The 26498-nt window shown below is 38.5% G+C and overlaps 1 protein-coding gene across 6 annotated transcripts in view; it reads left to right on the forward strand.

Annotated features, from left to right (window-relative positions):
* The first annotated feature begins 2815 nt into the window (after positions 1-2815).
* Positions 2816-26498, forward strand: part of TCERG1 (transcription elongation regulator 1) — a 63138-nt gene continuing 39455 nt past the window's right edge. For 3 of the 6 annotated variants that reach the window (XR_007127376.1, XM_047729369.1, XM_047729370.1), the window contains exons 1-9: positions 2816-2950; positions 9421-9646; positions 12552-12704; positions 13595-14012; positions 18326-18568; positions 22997-23059; positions 24218-24418; positions 25136-25248; positions 26023-26111. Coding sequence is in view for 5 of the 6 variants with exons in the window: in XM_047729369.1 (XP_047585325.1) it covers positions 2892-2950; positions 9421-9646; positions 12552-12704; positions 13595-14012; positions 18326-18568; positions 22997-23059; positions 24218-24418; positions 25136-25248; positions 26023-26111 (1565 nt within the window). In the remaining variant the exon portion in view is untranslated. Of the gene's footprint in view, positions 2951-6750; positions 6839-9420; positions 9647-12551; positions 12705-13594; positions 14013-18325; positions 18569-22996; positions 23060-24217; positions 24419-25135; positions 25249-26022; positions 26112-26498 lie in introns of those variants that run through there. The other 3 variants (XM_047729372.1, XM_047729373.1, XM_047729371.1) reach the window with 2 other exon arrangements.

Genomic DNA, 26498 nt, shown 5'->3' on the forward strand with positions numbered 1-26498 from the left:
GACAGTGAGAGAGGGAGCACAAGCAGGGGGAGTAGGAGAGGGGGAAGCAGGCTTCTCACCGAGCAAGTAGCCTGATGCAAGACTTGATCCCCAGACCTGGGATCATGACCTGAGCCAAAGGCAGATGCTTAATGACTGAGCCACCCAGGCACTCCTGGAACCACTTTTATTTTATTTTATTTTTTATTTTTTTTTAAAGATTTTATTTATTTGAGAGAGAGAGAGACAGAGTGAGAGAGCATGAGAGGAGAGGTCAGAGGGAGAAGCGGACTGCCCATGGAGCTGGGAGCCCTATGTGGGACTCGATCCCGGGACTCCAGGATCATGACCTGAGCCGAAGGCAGTTGCTTAACCAACTGAGCCACCCAGGCGCCCCTGGAACCACTTTTAAAGAGTTACTTCTGAAGAGTGACTTCATAGCTAAAGCTTAAAGCCCTGATGATATTAATTGGTCTTAAACAAACACTGTCTCTTTACTTCCCTTTGATACAGTAAGATTTAGGGTCTATAGTGCAACTGTTGCCAATTGCTCAAGGGTGGTATTTGTTTTTTCTGTTCTGTGCAGCTATGCACATTTCCATTATCCTGAGTTATCAAGCTTTGACTATAGGAAAGTGCATTTGGTCTCTTGAAAAATGCAATGAGTCCCTTTAATTATTTTTTTTCACATTGATTCAATAAAATGGTTCACTGTAAATGCAGCTCAGATCAGATATTTGCAGTATGATTTGTGTAACTATTGAGTGCAGAATGACTGAATTTCAAGCTCACGTTCATGTGAATAAGCTGTGGCAATGAAACAATGAAATGATTATATGTGAATAATCATGTACATGTGATACATATACATCTGTACATCTGCCTGCTCTAAATAGCTAAAAAGAAGATAATCCAGTGACTTAAATATCTTAATTTCTATATATAGACAAATAATAAAACTCTCAAATGATGAAATTTTCATTACAAATGCAAAGAGCTTTTTCTGTTTATTCAAGCTGATGGTTTGTTTTCACTCATTATACAGGCCAGTGATTTGCTCTCCCTAAGGTAACTATTTTGAGGCGTTTTGTTGCTCCCTCAGCAGTGGGGATTAGTTCATCCTCAGCCATCTATACCAGTATTTTTCTCAGAAGACTTTGCTAGGATTTGGGGATGCAGGCTGATGTTGAAAAAGGGATCTGCCCTCTCACTGAGACTGCATTTTGTTTGCGCGTCACATCTGTATCGCAGTTTTAACCATTCTTTCCTTCACCAGTCAATCACCTCAGAACTGTGTTCAGCACTGATTGCATTTTATCCTAATTGATCTTGAATATTTTACTGAGGTTTCAATATGGCAGGTATTGCATTATAATTCACATTGAATTAACGTCACCATTTAAAAGTGTACAGTTCTACGCATTCTAGGATGTACCAAATTGTGTGGTCATCATCACTATAATTCCAGAGCATATACATCATCCAAAAACTAATCCCATACCAATTAGCAGTCACTCCCATCACCCCCTGGAAATCCCTAATCTACTTTCTGTCTGTATTTGATTTGTTTATTCCAGGCAGTTAATAAAATGGAATCACACAAGATGTAGCCTTTCCTGTGTTTGTTTTTTTTTTTTTCACTTAATGAAATGTTTTCAAGTCTCTTCTATGTTGTAGCATGTATCAGTACTTCCCTTTAATGACCGATATTCCTGTGTATAGATTAGATATAGGGCTTTTTTTTAATCCATTCAGTGCTTGATTGGACATTTGGGTGAATTTACTCTTTGGCTATTATGGATAATGTTGCTATAAACACTTTGCCCAAGTTTTTATGGTGGGAGTATGTTTTCAAATTTCTTGGATGTGATGCTTAAGAATAGTGGGTTTAAGGGCACACTCTACCGTTTACTAGTTCTGTGAAGTTACTTAACTTCTCTGTACCTCAGTTTCATCTATAGACTGTGGCTATTCATAGTACCCACCTCTCGTGTTTGTGAGAATTCAGAGAGCTGATACATGTCAAGTACTAAGGACCATCCCTGGTACGTGTGGTTAGGTGTGAGCAAAAATTATCTATTATTTTAATATTTTGAGTTCCTTCATGATACATAGGGTTCATCCTCATTATTCCTATGCTATCTAAGTTTAAAGGTTTATTTTTTATTTTTCCCCTTTAATAAAAAAGAGAAATAAACAGAATTCCTTCGGGGTATCAGGGTGTGCTGATTTCAGACAAGCATATTTTGAAATTGAAGGACGGATGTTTTGAGCAGAGGCTTGCCACCTCCAACTTGTCTTAATACAGCAACTTACAACATTCATCAGCTGGCGATACAATTTAGGGGGTACTTTTGTACTTAGTAACTTATTATTAATAACGCGGCTATAATAGCGTGGTCGTTTAAGACTCTCAATTCTGAAAAGCTGGGAGATAGCTTCTTTCCACAGCCACTCTGTGATTGGCTTAGGCGCGACCCAGGTTGATTTTTTGATTGGCTCTCGCATGGAAAGGGGCTCAGCCTGAGCCAGTATTGCCAAATGTGTGGTCAACATGGCTCCACAATTGGCTTTCCTGGAAGCCGGCAGACACGTGGCTACCGCAGCCCGGAGTACGTGGGAGGACCTAATTTTGCTGACCGCGAGAGGGCGCCGGCGTTCCCTCGTTGCTCAAGTCTCATTTCCCATAAAGCCTCCGAGTGACCAATCAACTGGCTGTCTCGATACCGCTTTCAAAGTCGGCGGGCCCTTTCACCAATCGTAAGGCAGACCCCCAGCCTGCGGATTGATGGAAAGCTTCGCCAATCATCTCATAGATCTCTGCGATTTCCTCCTCGCTCGCACGGGATTGACGATCCGTCCGGCCAATAGGGTACGCTCAGTCGGCGGGTGGATGAACGCGGCCCTCTGTAATGGCGGAGCGTGGCGGGGACGGGGGGGACGGTGAGCGATTCAACCCGGGGGAGCTCAGGTAAGGGGTTCTGCCCCCCCATATATTTCAGCACAGTGGAGTCCCAGGGGCTAGGCTTGTGGCGCGGAAATCTGCGGTGGGGGGTGGGCGGAGGAGCCGCGGCCGCTCGGGGCCAGGACCGCATGGGGTTGGCGAAGGGGGAAGGGGAAGGTGGCTTGAATGAGAGAGCCGGACCCGGGCTAGGCCGCGGCCTCCTGCGCCTTGTCCGGGCGCTCCCTGCGGTTTTCACGGGTCCCCCGCGCCCCTCGCGGCCTGCGGCCGGGGTCCGGCATTCCCGCCTTGGGGCCCCGCCTCAGCCGCGTGCCGCCTCCGCCCCGGCCCCCCTCAGCCTTCTTCTCGGCCTCGCACTGCCGCGGGCCTGGTTTTCCCCCTCGACCCCCTACACTCCGCGCTGAACTGAACTCCCGGGGACCTCTCGCCACTTCTGGCCCAGCCTTCCCCACGCCCTCCGGGCCCTCCGCGGTCTCCGCATCCGCCCTGTGCCTTCATCCCCACTTCGCTTGCTTTTCTGAACTTCCTGTGTGTTTCCGTTCTTTCTCTCCTCCTCGTATTCGTTCTGCCGCATTTGGGAATAACAGCAGTAGCAGCGGCCGTTTGTTACCGTGCTTCGGCGTGCCTGTGGAGTAGTTGCTATTGTCATTTTGCAGGCCCCTCCTCAGTTAAGTTACTTGCCCATCTTACAGGTGAGGAAACTGAACCCCGTAGAGGTTGAGAAAGTGGGACAAGGTCGTGTTGGTGGAATTGTGGCTCCAGGAAGTGGCTTGAACCCAGGTGGTCAGGCTCCCGAGCCTGCAGTCTGGATCGCTGTTCCATTCTTCTGCTTACGCCATTGCCCTAAAGAGTGCAGTGACCTTTCTTCCTCTGGTATCTCAGTGCCTATGGAATTTGTAATTAAGACTTGGTACAGCAAGAGTGTCTCGATAAAGTAAAATTCTTCAGTCAGTGATTTTTGAGGACGAGAGGTACAGGGCTTTATGTATGTTTGGTACATTTTTGCCCCCCCTGCATGGGAAAAATGTCATTTCAGACGTTCAGCTTTCATTCTGAATTGTGCCATTGTCAGCATTTGAAAATGAAAAAGAGCACTGTAGGTTATGAGGACGCTTTGGTATGGTCTGGAGCTCAAGATGAAATTGTATAAAGAAGTGGGTATTGTTGCTCAAGTTTTCAGGAAGAATGTCTTTTAAATTCTGAATTGTCACACACAAAAATCCTTATTTGACAGGAATAAAATCATTTCTTTCAGAGATGAATTTCAAATCCTTTAAACCCATATGTACACTTTAATAATGACTGATCAAAGTGTATTGTCAGGGTGGCTCGATATTAGCGATAGAAAGTTTATTTCTGATTGTGATCTCAAGAGAATAGTTACTTCAGCTAGTCATATTGGGAACAATACTTTGCATTTTAGAGTTTTACAGTAAGTAGCCTTTTCAGACTTTTTTTTTTTTTGACAGACAGAGATCGAAAGTAGGCAGAGAGGCAGGCTGGGGTGGTGGGGGGTGGAGGGGGGGAAGTGGGAGAAGCAGGCTCCCTGCTGAGCAGAGAGCCCAACGAGGGGCTCCATCCCAGGACCCTGAGATCACGACCTGAGCGGAAGGCAGAGGCTTTAACCCACTGAGCCACCCTGGGGCCCCTAGACTTTATTAATAGTAGCTAGACATTGTTGCAGAACTGATTTGAATAGGGTTTTTAATTAGGTGTTCTGTTGCACGTATTTTTATACCTTGGCCTCTTGAGTTGGAAGTTGCTTCCAGAGCGTATTGTAAAACTATTTCATTTAAATAAAACAATTTATTTTAGCATCTTAGGGTTTAAGAGGAAATTACCTGTTTATGCGGCTTCTTTGATAGAAATTGAGGCTTAGTTTTTGTATTAGTGTCCTTTATGTATATCATGGTGTGTCTGTCACAGTCCCTGGCAAATGAGGTGTTCAATGGATATATGGTAAATAAATGAATATAGGAGATTTAGAGATGATTTCCTTTTTGGACCTATATTTAGTGTGTCCTTTGTAACAGTCATTGACCTCTGTACCTGCTGGCAGTAGAGCCTTGAGCCAGACCAGAAAACTTTGTCCTCAAGGAGCTTCCATGCTAATTAAGATTGATCTAAATTCGGAATTAAACTAACCTCATCAAATGATCAGCCTGCAAGTGTGAAGAGACTTATGTAGGGTCCTTGAGTAATTGGCAGGGTCTAGGTCTCCTCACAATCTTACCACTTAATTTGACTCCCATCAGTAGCATCTCTCTATTTTTGCCCCTTCTATGAAAGTAATGGCAGCGTTGTCTTCACCACCGGGGACATTGCATGTCTGGATAAAATAGTTAGGGGTGGTACATGTGTTCTTGTTAAAAAAAAATTATTTTTCTATTTATATAAGTAGCCTTCTCTTTTTCCAAAAAGGTTGAAAGTGGTAGGGATGTAAATAACCCACAATAGACAGAATTTATTCAGAGATCCAAATGCCATCCATCCCTTAATGGTTGAGGACCATTAAGAAAACTTTTATAGAGTTTTATTTGTATAGATCATTTGTTTACTTACCTGTTAGTGCTTAATGTTTTATGACAAGGTGCTTGCAATCTCAGTTTCCTCAATTGTAAAATGCGAATAAAAATACAGGGGTCCTACCATGGCCAGCTGCCTTAAAAAAATTACTTTTCTGTGCCATAGTTTTCTTCTTAAAAATGGTGCCAAACTTAACCTTATTGGGTTGTGGTGAGAATAAAATAGTGCCCATATTGTCCATATAACTTGCTTGGTATGTAAGAAGTATCCAGTTCTCATTTCATAATAATATCATTATTAAAAGAGTAATGCTTTAACAGTTACCAGCACTGGGTTGCAGCAGTATACTAAGGGGAAATTATATTCTATTGGGTAGAGATAATACAGAAGTAAACAAGTGAGAAATTTTTTGTTTATCATATCATATCATAATTGAAAACTCAAACTGAGCCAGAGAGGGACTAGGAGAGGTTTGGGATCGGAAGAGTTTGAGGTAACGTTTGAATGAGGCTGAATAATGAGGAGCCAGTTATGTAAACATTTTGGGAAAAGCATGCCAGGCAGAGGCTTCACGGTAGTGAGCTTTTGAAACACTTGATCAAAAAAGAAGACTGGAGTCTATAGAGAGGTCAAGTTATAGAGGGGTCAGGTTATAAGGAGTCTGTTAGTAGTAATTATAGTAATAGAGCTGACACGATAGTATAGCTAACGTTCTAATATTAATGCCATTTAACACTTACTGATCTTACTATACTGATGTTAGAGCCACAATAATAATAGCTAATACAGAGGACTTAAGTGCTAGGTGCAGGTGCTGTTCCAGGTGCTTTATTGGCTCATTTATTTCTCCTGTTGGAATGAAATAATGGCATAGAGAGCTCAACACGAGTGCCGTACAGATCTGACATCGGAAGGTGGCAACTTTAGGCTGTTTATGGAGGAAGTTCTGTAATTTTGTCACCATTTTTAGTGGCAGAGTTGATAGCTAAGCTGTCTAGTCAAATTGAGAGTGAATTGCCTTTTCAGGTAGAACACTGTGCTAGGTTTTGTGGGGGAATGAAAATAATGATAAAGTAGTTTAGTGTGTAGCAGATACTATCCTAAATGTTTCACAGGCATTAACTCATCGAACAGAGTTAGGAGGTAGATTTTACTTCTCTTCCCCTGCTAATTTACATCTGAGTATATTCAGGCTCAGAAATTATGTAACTAGCCTCACTACAAAAGGCAGAGCCCTGATTTGACTTTTCTGTGATTCTAGAGCCTAAATGCTTAACTTCAAGCTGTAACTGGGAAGTGAAATTCTAAAGGAAAGAATTACTGTAAATTTTTCAAAAGGGGAGATGCAGACTCAAAGGAAAGAAGATTAAGGTACATTGTTAACTCAGTGCTAAGAGTATTTTTCCTTGGTGCTTAACTGTTTTTCTGCTCAAAAGTTAAGATTTTCTTCAGTAACAGTGGCTATCTTTCTTTGGGGAGTGCATATAATTTGAAGACTGATCATTCTGATAAGATCCTTTTTGTAGTCACCATTTTTACCTTATACTTTGTAACTTTGAGTGGAGGATCATTTGCAAATTTGGTTAAATACACTTGGTATAGTAGTTCGTGGATGTGTTCATAATCCTAGTGTTCTCATGGAAGGCATCTTGGTTCTTAGAATTTTTTGTGACAGTTGAACTACAATGTGGAAAATTTAGAGAAAGTTCAAAGGATAATCTTAAGTGGAGGGTTAAAAATGTAGAAAAGTTGGAAGAGCTTGGTGAGGAAAGTATAAAAAATGATTATTTTCAAATATACATAAGGAATGTAACTATTAATCTTTGGAATAAAGAAACAAATTTCAGATATAAAGTAGAAAGTTACAGTAGCTACTGGGATGACTAAGGTGAACTATACTAAAAATAATTTTTATAATCTACATAACTTACTTGTAGAGTAACTTAGGTACAATATCACCTAGGTATTTATTGGTTGATTCCACACATACTGAGACCTACTGTGTGCAGACCTGCGTGCTGGGAGTATACAGGAGAACAGGACAGACAGAATTCCGGCTCTAAAGGCACTTATATAGACAGCCTGGTGTAGTCTTTAAGAGCCAGTTGCCTGTGTTCAAATCCTGGTTTTCCTGCTGAACCACTGTGAGGTCTTGGGCAAGTGATAAACTTCCCTGTGTCTTAATGTCCTCGTCTTAAAATGAGGTTGATCATACAGTTGACCCTTGAACAATACGGGGATTAGGGATGCTGACCCCCAAACCCCATGAGATTTGAAAGCTCAGATGTAACTTTTGATTCCCCTTAATCTAAACTATTACTAGCCTGCTCTTGTCTGGAAGCCTTACCCAGAACATAAGCAATTGATTAACACATATTTTATATGTTATATGTATTGTATACTGTATTCTCACAATAAAGTAATCTAGAGAAAAGAAAATGTTAGGAAAATCCTAAGAGAACATGGATTAGTATTGTACTGAATTTATTGAAGAAAATTCACCTGTAAGTGGACCTGCACAATTGAAACCTATATTGTTCAGGGGTCAGCTGTAGCATCTATCTCTTAGGGTTGTTACGGTGGTTAAATGAGTTAAAAAGAGCTTAGAGCGCTGCCTGACACATCGTAAGCAGAGTTGTTAATTTTCTTAAGAACACTTGTGAGAGGAGATAGATAATACCCTCTTAGGTGATACTACCTATCTGTTTAAGTGCCATGGAGAAAACAAACCAGGGTGTTTAGAGATTGAGGGATGGGGTGAGGTGCAATGTAGTGAAAGCCTTTTCCGTTAGTAAAAGAACACTTGTGATCTCTTAAAGCTGCTACCCACCTCTCCTGTAAAAGCTTTGTGTCTGGAAGTAATTTCAAAAAGTTGCAGAAATGAAGGTTATATACCTAGTGTTATTATTTTGTCTCTTCTGCTTTATTATTTGCACACATGCATGCTCTCTGTTACTCTGAACCACCTGAGGGTAAGATCCATAAACCATGGCCCTTTACCCCTAAATACTTAAGTGTCTGTTTTCTAGGAATGGAGATACTCTTACTTAACTACAACACAGTTATCACTTCATAAATTTACACTGGCACAGTACTTACTCTCCATTTCTTAGGTGTTTTCCACTAATTCAAAATGTCCTGTATAGCATTTCATCTCTTTAGTGCAGAATCCAGTCTGGAGTCAGTATTGTGTTGTCATCTCTTTAGCTTCCTTTAAAATCTAGAACATTACCACAGCCTCCCTTCGTCTTTTATGTATAACATCGACATTTGTAAAGAATACACTCCCATTCCTCCCTTTTTTCTTTTAAGATTTATTTATTTTGTTTTAGAGAGAGCACATGCTGCATTGGGGAGGGTAGAGGGAGAGAGAATCTGAAGCAGACTCTGTGTTGAGCTTGGACCCAGTCTTACGACCCTGAAATCATGAACTGAGGCAAAATCAAGTCAGACACTTAACTGACAGTGCCACCCAGGCACCCCTCCTTTCTCCCTTTTTAATGGAACATTCCTCAGTTTGTGTTTGTCTGATATTTCCTCATTATTAGATTGAGGTTAACATTCTTGCTTGGAATAGGGGATATCGTGTCCCTTTCAGTCATATAATGTCCATTTATCCTTTTTAGATGATAGTAATTTTGATCACTTGGTTGGGGTGTTGCCCAGTTTCCTTAATACGTAGTTAGTAGTTCTTCATCCTGTCCTGCAACTGTTAGATAGCATATGGGGAGACATTTTAAGACCATCCAAATATCATCCTCATCCAAATTTCCTCCTGAATTTGGTGACCATTGATCATTCTGACTGATGCACTTTTTAACATGTGTGTTAAATGATGACTTTCCAACTCCACTTGCTCTTAAGGGCCTTTTAAATTTTATTTTAATTAGAGATCAGTAGCTACATTTTGTGATTTTGAGAAGGAAAAACTTATACATTGCTTTCCCACCCAGGATGGCTCAACAGCAGGCCTTGAGATTCCGAGGCCCGGCTCCCCCACCAAATGCAGTGATGCGAGGCCCACCACCTCTTATGCGGCCTCCTCCACCTTTTGGTATGATGCGAGGCCCTCCACCACCACCTCGGCCCCCTTTTGGACGTCCTCCTTTTGATCCTAATATGCCGCCAATGCCTCCTCCAGGAGGGATTCCTCCACCTATGGGCCCTCCGCACCTCCAGGTAAAGAACATAGAGATTGTTTTTTGTGGGTGTCAGTATCAATATTATGTATGAGTTTTGCTTAAAAACTAGTTCTTTGTTTCACTGTTTTTAGGAAAATGGGAGCTGAAGAGAACATTCAAATGTTAACGCGTTTAACAAAAAATGTGTTTCCAAAAGCAGTGGAAACATAATTAGTATAGAAATTCAGAATGGGAATTTAGATGGTGATAAAAAACCATACATATAAAACTAGGATTCAGCAAAGTATTTCTGACATGCCTTTATCTCTTGAGAATTTAGTAATCTGTCTTTATGGGTTATGAAATTTGAAGTCTTAATATATAGAGTGGGTGAAATTTATTTTCAGTTGTACATGTTGTCAGTAAATGTAAATACATGTATGTGTGTTTCTGAGCAATTCTCCCCAGAAGTGATGCTTAGGCTAGACTCTAGGAAGTGACAAAAAAGACATTAAGTTTAGTACTTGGATTTTCTCTCCCTGAGGGGAAAAAAAGGGTTATCTTAAAATTAAAATTAAATAAAATTAAAATTAAATAATTTCATTAGAACTGGAATTATTGTGGGATTTCTTTAAATAAATACTTTTCTGGTATTTAATTAATTAATTAAAAAGATTTTATTTATTTATTTGACAGACAGATCACAAGCAGGCAGAGAGGCAGGCAGAGAGGAAGGGAAGCAGGCTCCCTGCTGAGCAGAGAGCCTGTTGTGGGGCTCTATCCCAGGACCCTGAGATCATGACCTGAGCTGAAAGCAGAGGCTTTAACCCACTGAGCCACTCAGGCACCCCGCTTTTCTGGTATTTTAATCTGAGGCATAATATTTCTTTCTGGTTTATGTAGACCTGGTTATTGTCTGAAATGGTGTCATGAAGGTATCAACTCTCAAATGTCTACTTTTGAGATTGTTTTCTTTTCGTTTGAGTATGTATCTGTTTTCACGTTTATCCAGCCTACACGTCTCTGAAACCAAATAAATACAGTGCTGTCATCTGCCCTCCATTAGCTTAGATAATCAAGAATGAACTTAACTAAAAATAGAAAAGGGTAATGAGGTAGTATTTAAGTGATGTTAACTCAGTTTGATTGGATTATATTTATGGAAGAGACAAAGAGTTTTAATATTTTGCTTAATGATTTTTTAAAAAAAGATTTTATTTATTTATTTGAGAGAGAGAGAATGAGAGAGAGAGAGAACATGAGTGGAGAGAGGTCAGTGGGAGAAGCAGACTCCCTGCACAGTGGGGAGCCCAGTGTGGGACTTGATCCCGGCACTCCAGGATTGCAACCGGAGCTGAAGGCAGTCACTAGACCAACTGAGCCACCCAGGAGCCCCTTGCTTAATGATTAATTGTCTTCCAAGTAATGGGTACTTCCTCCCCTCCCTCCCAACAAAGTGTCAGGTGGTTTTGTTATTTCCTTGAAGATTAGAGTAAGAAATAGGTTTTTGACCTACTGTCTCTGGTATAACTTGTAATAAAAGGTGGATTTATTCTGATTTGTGCTTTAAGTGTTAAAGTAGAATATTATAAAATGTAATGGACTGATGTGACCCTCTAATGGAAATAAATCAGATGGTGTAATGTGATACTTTATAATATTTTGATACTTTTCTTGGTCTTGATGGGTAAGTGTGTGGTTTTACTTTAAGTCCAAATGATTTCCAGCTAATGGTGCATGAGACATATTTGGGGTAGTTATTTCATAGAACAAGGGTTTTTGTGCAATTGCTGGAAAGACTAAACTGGATCCAGAAAAACCTAGTATATGGGAAAGAAGACAGTTTTAGGAAAAGGAAATGCAGTTTCATGATACTAGCATAGTGTCCTTTCCATTATATAGATTAAGGTGTTTTGGATAATTGAATTTTAAAGTTACTTACAGATTTTAGAGAAACTGTTTTTTTTGTTTTTGTTTTTTTTTTATTTGACAGAGAGATCACAAGCAGGCAGAGAGGCAGGCAGAGAGAGAGGAGGAAGCAGGCTCCCTAATGAGCAGAGAGCCCGACGCAGGGCTCGATCCCAGGACCCTGAGATCACGACCCGAGCCGAAGGCAGCGGCTTAACCCACTGAGCCACCCAGGCTCCCCTAGAGAAACTGTTTTTAATTCATGTTCAGAATCTGTTTTTAAAATGTCAGGGCACATTTCAGCTTTAGTAAGTAAGATACAGCAGTTTCACTTAATTGTTTGATTCAGGGTCTTGTTTCAGCGATCTTTGAAGAATGATAGTAAGGGAATTATCAGAGATAGGATTAGATCAGTAATGGCTCCAGGAAATTTGTTTAAAAATTGTAATATATACCATTTAAATTCTTTCCACTAAAGTAAAATGGACAACTATTTTACTATGTCCTTTAACTTCTGGATATTTGTGTGTTTGAGCTGCATTATTAGTATTACTTGAAAAAGAATGGAAATGATGAATATTTTCTTACCTTTAGTTCTTAATAGGAAAAGAGAATAAAGGGTTAGGTATAACCAGTCTTTCTTTTTCAGTTATTGATATGTTGTTTGTAAAATAATGTTTCTTTTACAGTTGGTTTCTGTCGTAGGTGAGGTATGAAGGCATTGTTGTGTTTGGTGTTCAGCAAGATATATAAATAAATCAGTTTTTTCCTTTTGAAAATAATCCGGTACCCAATGTATGAAATAGTGCTGTTAAGGTATAAGAAAAAAGCAAGATTGATTCATCCATGATGCCATAACAGGGAGGACCCCTCTTAGTGTTTTGATCTATTCCTTTCTAGTCTGTTTTAGTAGTCATTTTTGTTAAAGAGAAACTTGGCTTATTCAACGTAGATGAATGTATTTGAATGGGCTCTAAAACCAGTTTTTCTTACAGTACTTTAAGGGGAAAAAAAGATTAATGCAAGTGACCGTTATTGTTTTTATTAATTGACAGAGACCACCTTTTATGCCTCCACCCATGGGAACCATGCCTCCTCCTCCGGGTATGATGTTTCCACCAGGAATGCCTCCTGTGACTGCTCCTGGTACTCCAGCACTGCCTCCTACTGAAGAGATATGGGTTGAAAATAAAACTCCAGATGGGAAGGTAAATTATAAAATGTATTTAGGTTGTTACCTCTTTGCTGACAAGAGAGTAAAAGTTAAAAGTTTTGGCAAATGGAGATAAGTGACAGTATCCTTGCCAATGAAGATGAGTCTCAGGCACCGGATAGGGTAGAACTCCATGAAAGGCTCACTGGATTGGATTTCTGCATAGACATAAGGTTGCCTGGAGTGCTTACATACCTGTTTACCTGTGATTCCAGAAGGTTGTATTTTAAATGGTGTCATAAGGTTTGGTGTTCGCTAGATGGACTCAAAGAATTCAGCATATAGTAGTACTCAGAGCTAAGACTAATTACAGTGAAAGGATCCAAAGCAAAACCAGCAATGAAAAAATGGTGTATGGGGCAAAGACTGGAGAAAACCAAGCATAAGCTTCCAGGAGTCCCCTCAGAGGAATCACACTGAGCATGTTTAATTCTTCCAGCATGGAATTGTGAGAATACGTGTGAAGTGTTGTCTGCCAGGGAAGCTTGCCTGAGCCAAGGAGTTGAGGGATTCCAGGAAATGGTGGGAGCCCTTTTAAAATTCAGGTGTCCAAATGCCAGTCCCGGGCCAACTTTGCAAGCAAGGCTTTCTAAGGAGAGCAATCTGAAGCTAAGTTAACTTTGTGCACAAGATATAACCTTGGTTTTCCTTTTTATGTTAAAAGTACAGTGCGCTCATTATAGAAAATTAGGGGAAGGGGAGAAAGGAGGGAAAAACTACCTCTAGTATCAGTATACCAACAGCCAATTTCATGTACTTTTCTAAGTTTTGTTTTTTGTTTTCATTTTTTTTAAATACCTTCTAAGACAGGCTATAGTTGCGTTAGTGTTTTTTTAATGATAGTTGACAGATTCTGGGATACCAATGATTTTGCTTCCTCTGCAGGTTTATTATTATAATGCTCGGACACGTGAATCTGCATGGACCAAACCAGATGGAGTTAAGGTTATTCAGCAGTCAGAACTGACACCTATGCTTGCAGCCCAGGCTCAGGTTCAGGCCCAAGCCCAGGCCCAGGCCCAGGCCCAGGCCCAGGCCCAGGCTCAGGCTCAGGCGCAGGCACAAGCACAAGCTCAAGCGCAGGCCCAGGCGCAGGCCCAGGCTCAGGCACAAGCACAGGCTCAGGCGCAGGCCCAGGCGCAGGCCCAGGTGCAGGCGCAAGTACAAGCACAAGCAGTAGGAGCTTCCACCCCTACAACCAGTAGCCCAGCACCTGCAGTGTCCACTTCAACATCATCATCCACCCCATCCTCTACCACTTCTACCACAACAACTGCCTCTTCGGTTTCGCAGACAGTATCAAGTGAGTACCAGCCAGCATGTATTTTCATTTAGGGGCTAGAGAAATGGACAAGTAGGGACTGCATTGCCAAATGATCCTAGTGTTTGAGGTGTTATCCTTGATGTTATTTAAATTCATTTTTGACACCAAGACTTCTGGGTTAAAAAAAGAACAGGAATTTAAATTAGTAGAAGAAATTATTTGTCCTCTTGGCGTTCATGAAGCTAAACCGCAAAGTGCAGAGGTAGCTGTTCATCTTGGCCAGCAGTAATGCTGGGTGCTGTGGGGTTTGTAAAATAAGTGTAAGTCGTTGTTCCTGCCCTATAGAACTTCCAGTTTTTCTCATTGAGGCAAGAATAATGTATGTGCAATAATTAGGAAAGCAGTGTGCCCAATTATACAGTGAAAATAGAAGATGTGGGAATTTAAGAAAAGGGAGAGGAGTAAATGGGTGAACAGACTTTGTGGGTATTGAGATTAATCATGAAGGATGTGTGGTAGGATTTGAATAAATTTCAAAGTAAAGAGATCTTTCAGGTATGGGGAAAAACATAAACAAAGGTCAGGAGATGAGGATAAATGCAATTTATGGGATTGTTAAGAAAGTCTTCTGAGGTGGGGTGGTTGATAATGGTTGACATATTCATTCAGAGTGAGACCAGGTTACAGAGAGTTTTGAGAACCAGTGAAATGGGTGAGGCAGGTTAGGTTCCAGGGGTCCAGTATCAGCGCAGTGTTCTGGAACATTTTTCTGGTGTTCTTTTTTTTGTTCTTTTTTTGGTGGGGGGTTAGTTATTGAAACCAGGGAAAGTTATTAGGAACTTTTTAGTAATCTCATTTAGAGGTAGGTAGGTCCTAGAATGGGATATAGGGAGATGAATGAGGAGCAGAGATAGAAACAGAGTTGTAAGAGAATTTTCATGTATAACGTCACAGAGGCCCCGGGGTTAGACCTTTCCTAAAAAGGTGAGAGGGGATTAATTGCAGATTTTAGGAATGAAGAGAGAATTACTAATTTGCTTAAAAGATTGCCATTAATACTAACACGAGTTCTGGGAGGTTTTTGGTTTTATATTTATGATACTACTTAATCTTTAAGGTGAGCCCCAAAATACTTAAATAATGATTTTATTGATTTGCTTATTTGTTTTGATACGGGTATGAATTTACGTAGGTAACCCTATAGGTGATTAGAAGTTGGATTGTTTTGCTACCTGGATAATAGAATAAAAAAAGTCCCTTAGTTTCAGGGACTTGGGAATTTTTAATGTCTTTTATCCTATTAAAAATATGTCAGAGAGATTAATCATAGTAGATTCAAATTGGATTGATAACCAAAAGTAACTGAAGAAGTAAGGTACACCTAATACAGAGACAGTTTGTTTGTTTGTTTGTTTTCAGAGACAGTTTTTTAACGGCTGTACTTGATACACTATAGACAGGTTGGGGGAAAATGCACTTAGTAGGAAGATGTAAGTAATGCTTTACATCTTCATTAGCTAAGGTGAATTCTGATATGGAAGTATTACTGACAGTTACTAGCTGGCTGAAGGGCTTTCCCTTCTCACAGGCTAGTGTTTCTAAAAACTTGTGTGGTAAGGCAGGAAACTGCCAGTTTTTATGGGGTACCTCTTGTCGTAATGACAGAAGGAGATTAACAAAAGCGTTGCAGTTCTGTGTGGAGGCTCTGTTTGCTTCTGTTTTTCTTCTCTTCCTTCTTAGGAAGGAGAAGTAGTCGTACTTTGTTTTAAAGAAAGTTGGTGGCAGTATACTTTAACTGTCCTATATGTATTCCATTTCTGTATCAGAGTGGTCTGTCCGTAGGCCCATAGCTATCTTGCTGCTATGAACTATTCTATTCAGAACTCCGGTTTGCCATTTTTCCACCACTCTTCACTGATTGGGAGGGCCTTATTCTAAGAACAGAATACCAGAAACATGTTCTTTTTACTGCCCTTAAACATCACTTTTGATGTTCTTTCTGAGTATTCCTGATGTCTGTTTTTATTTCACTTGGTTCAGTATCCTGAAGTGTTGTCATACTACAGTCTTAGTATTTCTCCATCTGTTGTAATCGCTTGTCTTTTTAAATTAAGATCTGAGGCTGGATTAGGAGTATATTTGAGGCCTAGCCTTTTACTCGATATTTCAGCAAAAGGTGTTAGTAGGAGTTAGTGACCATTAAGTTCTAGCTCCCATTCTCCCAGTTTCCCATTGAATTCTTTCATTGCCTTTATGTCTTTCCTCTCATGACTCATGGCCACTAATCAGATTTAGAAAATCCTGTGTCAGCAGGAGGAGTGGGTTGAGTGAATAACTTTGCCATCTCTGTTGGTGTTCCTTTCCACTTGAAATTTGATGCTTTGTAACTCCTGTTCTTTTCCTGAGTATAGTACTTGTTGTCATACTTCTGATCATATCTAAATATTATTACCATAACATTTAAAAAAGTTTGTTGTATGAACTGTGGTATAGTCCTATGGTAAATGGAAATACAAATTAAGAAATTTATATTTTAGCCCCAGTTGAGCATAAACTCATTTTATCCTGTGCACGTTTGTGAAAAATGCTGATGAAATCCTCCTCAGGGACGTTGGGAAGAATAACTAGACATATTTTCAGCCATTACAGTATATTACAGATGCTAAGTGGTATATTTATGGGACTGGGCAAATGTTGCATGTAATTTGTATTTTTCACACTGTTATAAAATTATATTAATATGATACTGTACCCTAAGGCTAGGTCTATGCTAGACCAACAATTCATTCCTGGGCCCCTGAAGATACTTGTTTGGCCCTGCTGTCTATTTAGCCAAGGTGAGTCCCGCATTAACAAGTATGAAATTGCTCACATCTTCCCAGCCTAAGTGAGTTTTTCATTATTAGGAGCTGAAAAACGATACAAATTTTGTCAGGTGGATTATTGGGTGGCTTGTATTCAACAGCGTGCTTTCCCTTAGAATAAAATTGGCATGAAGATTGGGGATGCACCGTTTCATTTCATTTAATTTGATAAATTCATTCTTAGTCCAGTACAGGTAATTGAAGTTTTTCTTTACATCAAGAAAAAATGAAGTATTTGTTACCAGTGAGTTACCAAAATGAATTTTGTTTTGGAACTAAATGGGTTATAAGTAAATAACAAAAATGTTTTATAATACTTGAGAACTGAAACTTTTTAAAAAGTAAAAAATACAAAGTTTATTTTTTTGGGTCTCAATTTGATTTTAAATGTGATAACTAGAGATGAAATGTTTTATTTTTGGTACTTAAAATAATGTATTAGAATCAGATTATCCCGAATTTCATATTCTCCTGGTCTCTCACACTGGAAACACGAGTTTTTCTTTTTTCTTTTTTTACCTTTTTATTTTGAAATAATTATAGAGAAACCCGACTTGTTTTTTCACTCCATTTGTTCATACTCAAGTCATCAGTTATTGCATATCTTTTTCTCACTTCTCCCTTGCTTGGATGGTTCCAGATAGGTTGAAATTGATTTTTCCACCTCTGTTCTTCCTTTTCTTCCCATTTATCTGCCAGATTAATTCATCAAATGAACACTGCTTAATTGTCTTCCATACAGAAACCTTCATTTTGCATCCCCAGACGTGTTTTATGCTCATGAAATCACACGAATAACACATGAATGCATTCTTAAAAAAAATTTAGACTCTAATGAAGGCTATGTAGCAAAATGTGAAAGGCATACACAGATGTAATTAGTACATGCATTTTGGTGTGCATTCTCCTAGGTCAGTTTTCTGCATTTACCTTAGTTCTTCCCTTTCTCTACCCGGCAAAGTATAGACTCCCTAGTCTTCTGTCAGAGCCTTCTACCTTATGCCTCTGGCCTGCCTTTCCAGTCATAACTCCCTGGTTCTTTTGATATGCCTAGTGTTTTACTAGTTGACTGCCTGCTTTGTATTTTCTAAATAATTCCTTGTTGTTATCTCCTCTTTGCTTTTACTCACTTTTCCCACCACTTACTTATTTTCCCCTTCTACTTTGTCATTGTCCTTGTTGAAATCATAGTCTTTCAAGGCCTGTCATCAGTATACAATTTTCTTTACCCTCTCACGTTAGAAATGGTCTTTGCATCTTGATTCATACCCCTATACATTTATCCCATTTCACTTTGTATTTTAGTTATTTTTTGTATTTCATGTAACCAACTGTTTTCAAGCTTCTGAAAGACAGAGACCTTGTTAGAAATTTCTTGCAGTGCATGGAGTGGGCTCTTAAATACTTACTGAATGAGTGAATGATGAATGAATGTGGCGACATGGTTTATGAAGGAGTGATACATATTTTTGTTTTATCTTTCATCAGCACCCACAACACAAGATCAGACCCCAAGTTCTGCTGTTTCAGTTGCCACGCCTACAGTTAGTGTTTCAACTCCTGCTCCTACAGCCACACCTGTGCAAACTGTTCCCCAGCCGCATCCCCAGACGTTACCTCCTGCTGTTCCTCATTCAGTACCTCAGCCAGCAGCAGCAATACCTGCCTTTCCACCAGTAATGGTACCTCCGTTTCGTGTTCCCCTTCCTGGCATGCCAATTCCACTTCCAGGTAAACCGATAGATTCTAATAGTCCTTTCCAGCTATGTTTTCATATTGTCAGTTAGTTTGTTCTCATGTGTCTGTTGCATTTGAAATTTGCCTTGAATCTGACCAGTTTGAAATGTTTCTGAAAGATTCATGGCTAACTGCAGTATTTTCTCTTCAGTTTTGGTAAATGTCCTTTTTTTGTTGTTGTTTACATGTCTTAAAATTAGAGCCACATTTGAAACTACACTCATTTTTGGATAATGGCCTCAGTGAATTAAAAATGATCATCTTTTCATGTAACTATGTTCAAATGCAATATCTTTAAAGGATTGAGTCTGTGAAGTTGAGAACTTATAAGTCATTAATAGCAAATACAAATTAAGTGATTTTATATATTGTGCCCTGTTCTAAGCACCTTACATGTAATAACTCAGTTTAATTTTTGCAACCATTGTATGAGGTAGGTACACAGACAGGTTAAATTACTTACCCATGGTCACAAAGCTAATAAGTGATGGCGTTGGGATAGGAGCTGAGAATTCCAGACCCGAATACCATGCTCTTAGTAACTATGCTATACTGGGAAGAAAATGCAGATCACCTAACTGTAAGAAATTCATCTAAAGCAAAACCAGAGCTTTACCTTGTGAGGTGAAGTGAAATATAACCTGCACCATTTAAACATTTAAATAGTTACAGTGAGGTTGTGGCATAGAATCCTTCCTGTAGGGATTAAACAGTGGTAGTGTTGGGCATCCTAATTTGAATGCATTTGCTGTTGGCAAACACGTTTAACCCTTAATTCGTGGTCTGTTCTCCTTGTATTACAGTTTGAAGCTTTTATACCTTAGCTCAAGTTCACAGGGCTAGTTTGTAGTAAGGATGGATAGAACTAGGCCTTTTGTCCCCAGTTTCATATTCCTCATGCTATCTATTATTGCTATGTTATTGTACTCTTTTTTGTAAGAATAGGAGTATAGTGCAGCTGTTTCTTAGATTTGTGTATATTTTAATTATCGCTATTCTTCTAATTGTTTTTGACCTTGTGACCATTTGGAAAAGAAGCATTCACTTGGGTATTGCACCTTAGCAAGAAAGAAACCAGAAATTTTAAGAATTAGTAGGATTTTTTCCCTAAGGAAAACCTTTTGCACATTGTTGATGTAGTGTTAGATAATGAAATGCCCAATATGTGATGTTTAAGAAACTCAAATCATTTGAAAGTAAGAGGAAAATGAAAAATGTTTCCTCATACTAGGGATTATCCTTTTTCTAAATTAAATTTTAAGACAAGCTGCTGGATAATTGCCTCTAGATAGACTTTTGGTAGAAAACCAGGTGATACATGGAGACTAGGTTGACATTGGTCACAAGCTCTCACAGTCTTGCTCTGCTCTCCAGTATTCAGACCATGTACTGGATTCTGAATCACCTGAAGGACCTAGGGTTATGAGTTCTGTAGAGAAGATTGAGGTGTAGCAGAGTAATGTTACTAAAGTATTTGAGAGGTTTTGTATATGTGCTGCCAAAGCGAGCACTTGAGAGGTTTTGTAAAAGGACTTTGTTTTGCTTTGGAGGTTCTTAATAGGAACCGGTAGGTGAAAGGTACAGAGTAACAAAGTTCATTTCTATAGACTGCTGAATTTTGTCACAAAAAAATCCCTTCACTTATTGCTCTGTTTTGATATGGTCTTTTCTGACCCTCACCCCATCTATACATTTTAAAACAGGTGGTGGTGACCATTTAAGCAAGGTGGTACCTGTGAAGTTTAGCAATAAAAGGCATTTAATAAATGACAGTCACTAATGTCATTTTGTAGGTCATTTGGAAGAGAGCTTGAGTTAGATAATCTATAAAATTTTGTTCAGGATGCCAAGATTCCTTAAAGAGAGAGTTAATGTTTTATAGAAAATAATAATAATATTTGTTTATATGGTAAGGCATCTTTGATATTACAAATTCATTTTCTCATTTTCCCTTTTAATTCGGTTTTCCAAGGTGCTTTAGTGGGGCGGGGGGGGGTAGAAATGATGACTTGTTTTTCTCTTCCCCAGATCTTTTATGTACAGTGGGATTGATCTCTTTTTGTTTCTTTTTATCAGTTTGGCAGTAAGGTAAACAGGAAAGATTTGGTTGTGATTTATCCTGGAGCTTTTAAGTTCTCTCTGTAAAGCAGTGTATGGCTCTAATGAGGATGATTAAAGAAGGGATAATCAAATAAGATGAGTGAAAGGAGTGGAAGAGTTATAGGTACAATACAGAAATTAGAGTTGGAATTGGGAATAGTAAAATGGATTGGAATTATAGGATTTCTAAGACTATAAAATCTTACTTTGAATTTTGAGAAACTTGTTGGCATCAGAACTATTCAGAATGCTAAATGGAATTTTCTAATTTCCTAGTAGAACATAATTTGAGAATAAAGTTACAGGAAAATTGAACAGATGCTCCCTTTAGATTTTTTCTTAATTTTAAATGTATTTATTTGAGAGAGAGAACAAGAGCCAGCACGAGCAGAGGGAAGGGCAGAGGGAGAGGCAGATAGAAAATCCTCAAGCAAACTCCCTGCTTCGTATGGTGCCCCACACGTGGGTTGATCTTAAGACCCAGTGATAATGACCTGAGCCAAAATTGAGAGTTGGTTGCTTAACTGGCTGAGGCACCCAGGTGCCCCAGATGCTCCCTTTAAATAGAAGATTAAAAATTTAGATGTGTGGCGGTTTTGTGAGTCTTATGTATGTAATCAGCCTCAAAGAAGACCTTACATTTATCTTTTTAGCATGAGAAGAAACACGTATGGGCTTTCAGTATGGTTTCTTTGTTGTCAGTCAGTAGGAGCTCTGTGTTGGCCCAGTTCATATTTAACGATGGTACTTAGGCCTAAACATGAATAGATTTGATTTTCTTCTGTTTAAGTTGAATAGTTAAAATTACCTTTTGGGGGGAGTGGTTTTGGAGAACATTGAGAAAAAAGTTCATGTATTCTAAGAATTGAATTTCTAGGGCTAACTTCCTAGATTCAGTGGTCCTGCAGATGGCAGTATTTATACTAGTTTAAACCTCATGCGCGGTGTAACTTCTTTAACCAAATGAATTTTTCCATTGCTTTCTTTTAACATTAGGGAAAACAGAAGCATACATATGACTTAACTCAGCATGCTTTATTGATCCAGTGCTTTTGTTTTAGTTGCAGAGGTAATAGAAAGTTTAGCTTTAATATTCTTTACTTAAAATAGTAAATAAGAAATAAAAGGCATTTTTAAAAAAATTGGCCGTATTTTTGTGTGTGTGTGCGTGAACTTAGGTACATTATTTACAAAGCCAGGGGTTTAATTTCCGTTTTTAACTCCAAGAGAAATTTCTTGTCCTATACTGCAGTGGGGAATATGAATGATTTTAAATTTTCATTGTTACCCAGCTAGGTTTAGTTTTTTCAGCCAAAACAGAAATTAAAACTTAATTCCCCAACCCCTTTTCTTCCTGCCTTCAGCCTTCAGCCTTTTCCTTTAAAAAATTTTTTCCAATTCACACTTAATTTTGGATTTCTTCAATTAATCAGTCTTAGTTTTTCCAGCTTTTCCTTTCATTCCCTTTTTATCACCATTGTAATGCATCATGATGAGTCTTCATTCTTCTAAGAACTGTACGTAATTTCCATTCTTTGATAAAAGTGCTGCTTCTTTAGTTGGCTTAAATAATAGAGGTTTCTGAGCAATCAGCCCATGTAGTCATTAGCGCTACTATAGGGGCAGTATTTTTCTTCATATGTTAGCCTGCTTCCACACTGTTTCAAGCCTGTGACATTCCTTAGAGCAGGTCCTAAACATGAATATTTTGTCATTAGTTGAGTGCTACCCTTCTTTTCATCTCTGCCCTTTTATTTAAAATATTATTTGCATTGGAATATTTGAATCCATCCCATACCTTATTTTCTTCCTTTCTCTCATATCCCTCTTTGTCCTATTTTATTCTTTTTCTCCTTCTGCATGGTTATGCCCCATGCCTCAGCTTCTGCATGTAGTTCCCACTTAGCAGCAGCACAGAGAAAGTGTCTCGTCAGTGTCATGCTGCATCTGCCTTTCACTGGTATCTAAGCAACAGCAGCATGGGTTTGATGTCCTGTGGGAAAATGTCCCACATGAGAACTTGTTATATATATGTAATGAAGGGGCTTCCTTCATTGAATTTAAACTCTCGAGTCTCCTTCAAATATTATCAGAGCTGGTTTGATAAAAAGGTAATTGATGCTATAATTTAGAATTAGTTATCAGTGGATTTGGCGCCACTTCCCACAAAATGTCAAACAAAAAGAAATTCTACTCCATTCCTGGTCTTTTTCAATGGGAATAGCATTCTAAATTGTAGTGGTAAATTACTTCCCTGAATCCCAGTGGTAGCCGACATACCATGGCAGCTTTCCAACGTATGCTTGCTTATCCATTTTACAGGTGTAGCAATGATGCAAATAGTCAGCTGCCCGTATGTAAAGACAGTCGCTACCACCAAGACCGGTAATTTTTAAAACCATCTTAGTTTGTTTTGTCTGTAAGTTGGCATGGTAGTGAATGTTGTTGTTTATCCTTTTATTTATTTATTTTTGCCCAAGTGAGTGGATTTTTTTATATTTTTCTTTTTAATGAGCAGTATAAATGCAGTCATCATATTTGGCCAACACTTAATTTTCCCAATTGCCTGTAGTATTAGCTTCTTTGGTTCACAAAAAACAAATAAGGTCAGATCACTTTATATCTTAATTTTTGTAATAAGTGTAAACAACTTCATTCTCATATTCATTACATTTAATTTTATTTTTGACGTGTTTTTAAGTTAAATATAAAAAAATCATTTCCATGTGTAAAGTGATGTGATTATGCTTGCATGCTAGTGGGTATATGTGTGTGAATATTTGTGTGCATAGTATAACTTTACATTTGAAACTTATTGAAGATAGCTACCCAAAACTTAAATTCTGAAATAAGATATGAGGGTTTTTTTTTTTTCCCAATTTGGATTCATAGGTCCTTAATTATTTCTATAATGTCAGCTTATGTAGCTGTCTTATAAAAATTAATTATCTTGGCTTATCTTTTAAAAAATTAGAAGAAATTGCTTTTTTTTTTTTTTAAGGAAAAGACTAAACTGACAAAGAGTTAACAGGGACATCTGACTTAATCACTTAGTATATTAAAGTGGATTTGATAATGAACTCAGTCATTTACTGGAAAACTGAGAATTTTATCCATACCCTTTTAGGTACCTTAGAACTAAAAAATAATTTTGCCTCAGAAATATGCTCACTAAATATGTCTGTTGTCTTGATTTCATTAGAATTTGAGAAATTCTTTATAAAAATATATCTTTCTTCACAAATACAGAATGTGTCATGATTTTTATAATTGTTAGGACTTCATCACTTCGATCCAAATTTTTGGCTGTTCTTAAGGTACTTCATGGGTTGAATTTCTGAATCTAATTGAATTTAGATCTTAGAACTAAACCAGAGAAATAGTGCTAAGTAATTAAATCACATTTTATACGATTTGTTGTTTTGTTCCAACTGGCTCATTCATTTATTAATATTTAATAGAAAGACGTAGCTCATATTTTAAAGTTTCATTTTGCTTTACAATTTGATACTTGGACCTAACTTTGTATTATTCTTCTTTTAGGTGTGTTGCCAGGCATGGCCCCTCCTATCGTACCTATGATACATCCCCAGGTTGCTATTGCAGCTTCCCCTGCTACCTTAGCTGGAGCGACGGCAGTTTCTGAGTGGACTGAATATAAAACAGCGGATGGAAAGACCTATTACTATAATAATAGAACTTTAGAATCAACCTGGGAAAAACCCCAAGAGCTAAAGGAAAAAGGTAGAGTTTTAATGACTTGTTGAGGCATAGTGAAAGCTATGATAATATAATAGAATGCTATTTGAAATTCTGAGTTACTTCTTTTTAACACATTGGAAGGAATTACTCATCCTGTAGTTGTTGGATTATTTATTTCTACCGATTGATAAATATGTATATATTTAAAAAGCCAGTTCCACTTACATGTTTGTCCTTGGTTTTTCCATCTGGAGAAATTAAATTATACATCTGTGCACATATATATATGCTGTTAGGAATTTCATAATTATTCTCCAATGTAATTACTGAGACTGACAGTGCTCTCAGGAAGAGATGTCTGTGTTGCATGTGTTCTGAAGAAAGAAATGCAGGCTCTTGGAGTCTTAGATGGAGAAAATTCATACAGTTTTCTGTATCACAAGTTCCTGTTTCCAGGTATCTTAGTATCTTGTCCCTTTGGGCAAAATGAATCATTGCTACAAAGAGTAACGAGAGAGACTTGAAAGACTGTGTCCCTCTACAGGCAGTGGTTCTTTTCTAGTGAAAGTGTTCTGATGGTAGAGCAAGTATTTAACGTGACTAGTACGTTACATTGAAATTGATGATAGAAAGAAGAACATTTTATTTTTGTGGTTAATAACTGCTAGTTAACGTAATAGCTTAATTACTTAGTCTCTGGAAGTTCTTGGAAAATCACACCAAAAACCATTGAGTGCCATTGTCTTAACTTTATAATAGAAAAATTAGAGGAGAAGATTAAAGAGCCAATTAAAGAACCTTCTGAAGAACCTCTGCCAATGGAGACGGAGGAGGAGGACCCTAAAGAAGAGCCAATAAAGGAGATAAAGGAGGTAAAGAGCAGTGGCCTGTTAACCTGGGAGCCAGCAGTAATTGTTGGGTACAATTGACTTGTGGTTGAAAACCCATTTGATACAGTTGTAGATAATTGCTACAGTCTGATTTCTGAAATTTTAGAGTTCTTTGAACTTTGTAATTCCATTTTTCCTTTGAAAGTTGCATTAACTTACTTCTTACAGTAAACCAAGGCCCCTGGAAAGAAAGGGCCTTGGACCAGGGCATTGACCCAATCCCAGTCTTTTGATTTATAGACTGGCACATGGTAAAAATTATAAGTACAATTTTATATTTGGGGAATGCTTTATTTTATCTGTCTTCTCCTGGCATGGGATGATCTCTACACAGCACTAAAAGAGCTCTCCTTTTTGGAAGCTTCCTTTATTCAGTGAGGGACTAATGGTAGGCATGTCTTACTAGTTAGGAAGTTAGCAGGAGAAAGAAATAATCTTAAAAGAGGAAGTCTCATCTAATTTTCTATCCTAAGTTCTCCATTTCTGTTCCTCAGCAGATGGTTGGTGAGTCTGTAAGTTAGGATCATCTGCTGTTGCTGGGGTCTGCTGTTGTAGAATTTGGCTCTGTCTAGGGAGCAAGGATTTAGAACTTTTCGTAGAAATTCCTACTCAGGATCCTCACTATGTTAGTAACAGACCCTATGTTGGTTGCACTTTGAGGTATTCACAGTATAACTTGGATTTGCGTAAGATACAGGTATGGTTTTGTGATACGTGAAATACCTAATTAAATGGGAGTAACATCATTTCCCATAGGAGCCTAAAGAGGAGGAGATGACTGAAGAAGAAAAGGCTGCCCAGAAGGCAAAGCCAGTAGCTACTACCCCTATTCCTGGTACTCCATGGTATGTACTTGGCTCAATAAGTAAATGACTTAATTTGTTCTTGTTTGCTGAGTTATTGCCGTGGTTTATCTTGTAGAAAGAAAAGGTGCTTTTAAAAAATACACACCAAGTAGACTTTTTTATCTAAAGCATATTTTGGTTCTTATTTCTTGTATTTTGGGTGTTCAGACCTAAAACCTAATTGCTGCATTGTCTTTCTCCTTTCATGGTACTGTCCATTAATGTTTATTGTACATAATTATAGACTTGAACTGCTATGAGATCCTGAATCTCCTTTTTAGAGGAAATTCATGTAAAATGTAAAAAATTAATTTTGTACATATGCCCACATACATGGTTATATTTTTAGAACTGTGTAAAATTGTCTTTTTATTTAAGTGTACTTTT

Source organism: Lutra lutra, chromosome 5 (assembly GCF_902655055.1).
Source record: "Lutra lutra chromosome 5, mLutLut1.2, whole genome shotgun sequence".
NCBI lineage: Eukaryota > Metazoa > Chordata > Mammalia > Carnivora > Mustelidae > Lutra > Lutra lutra.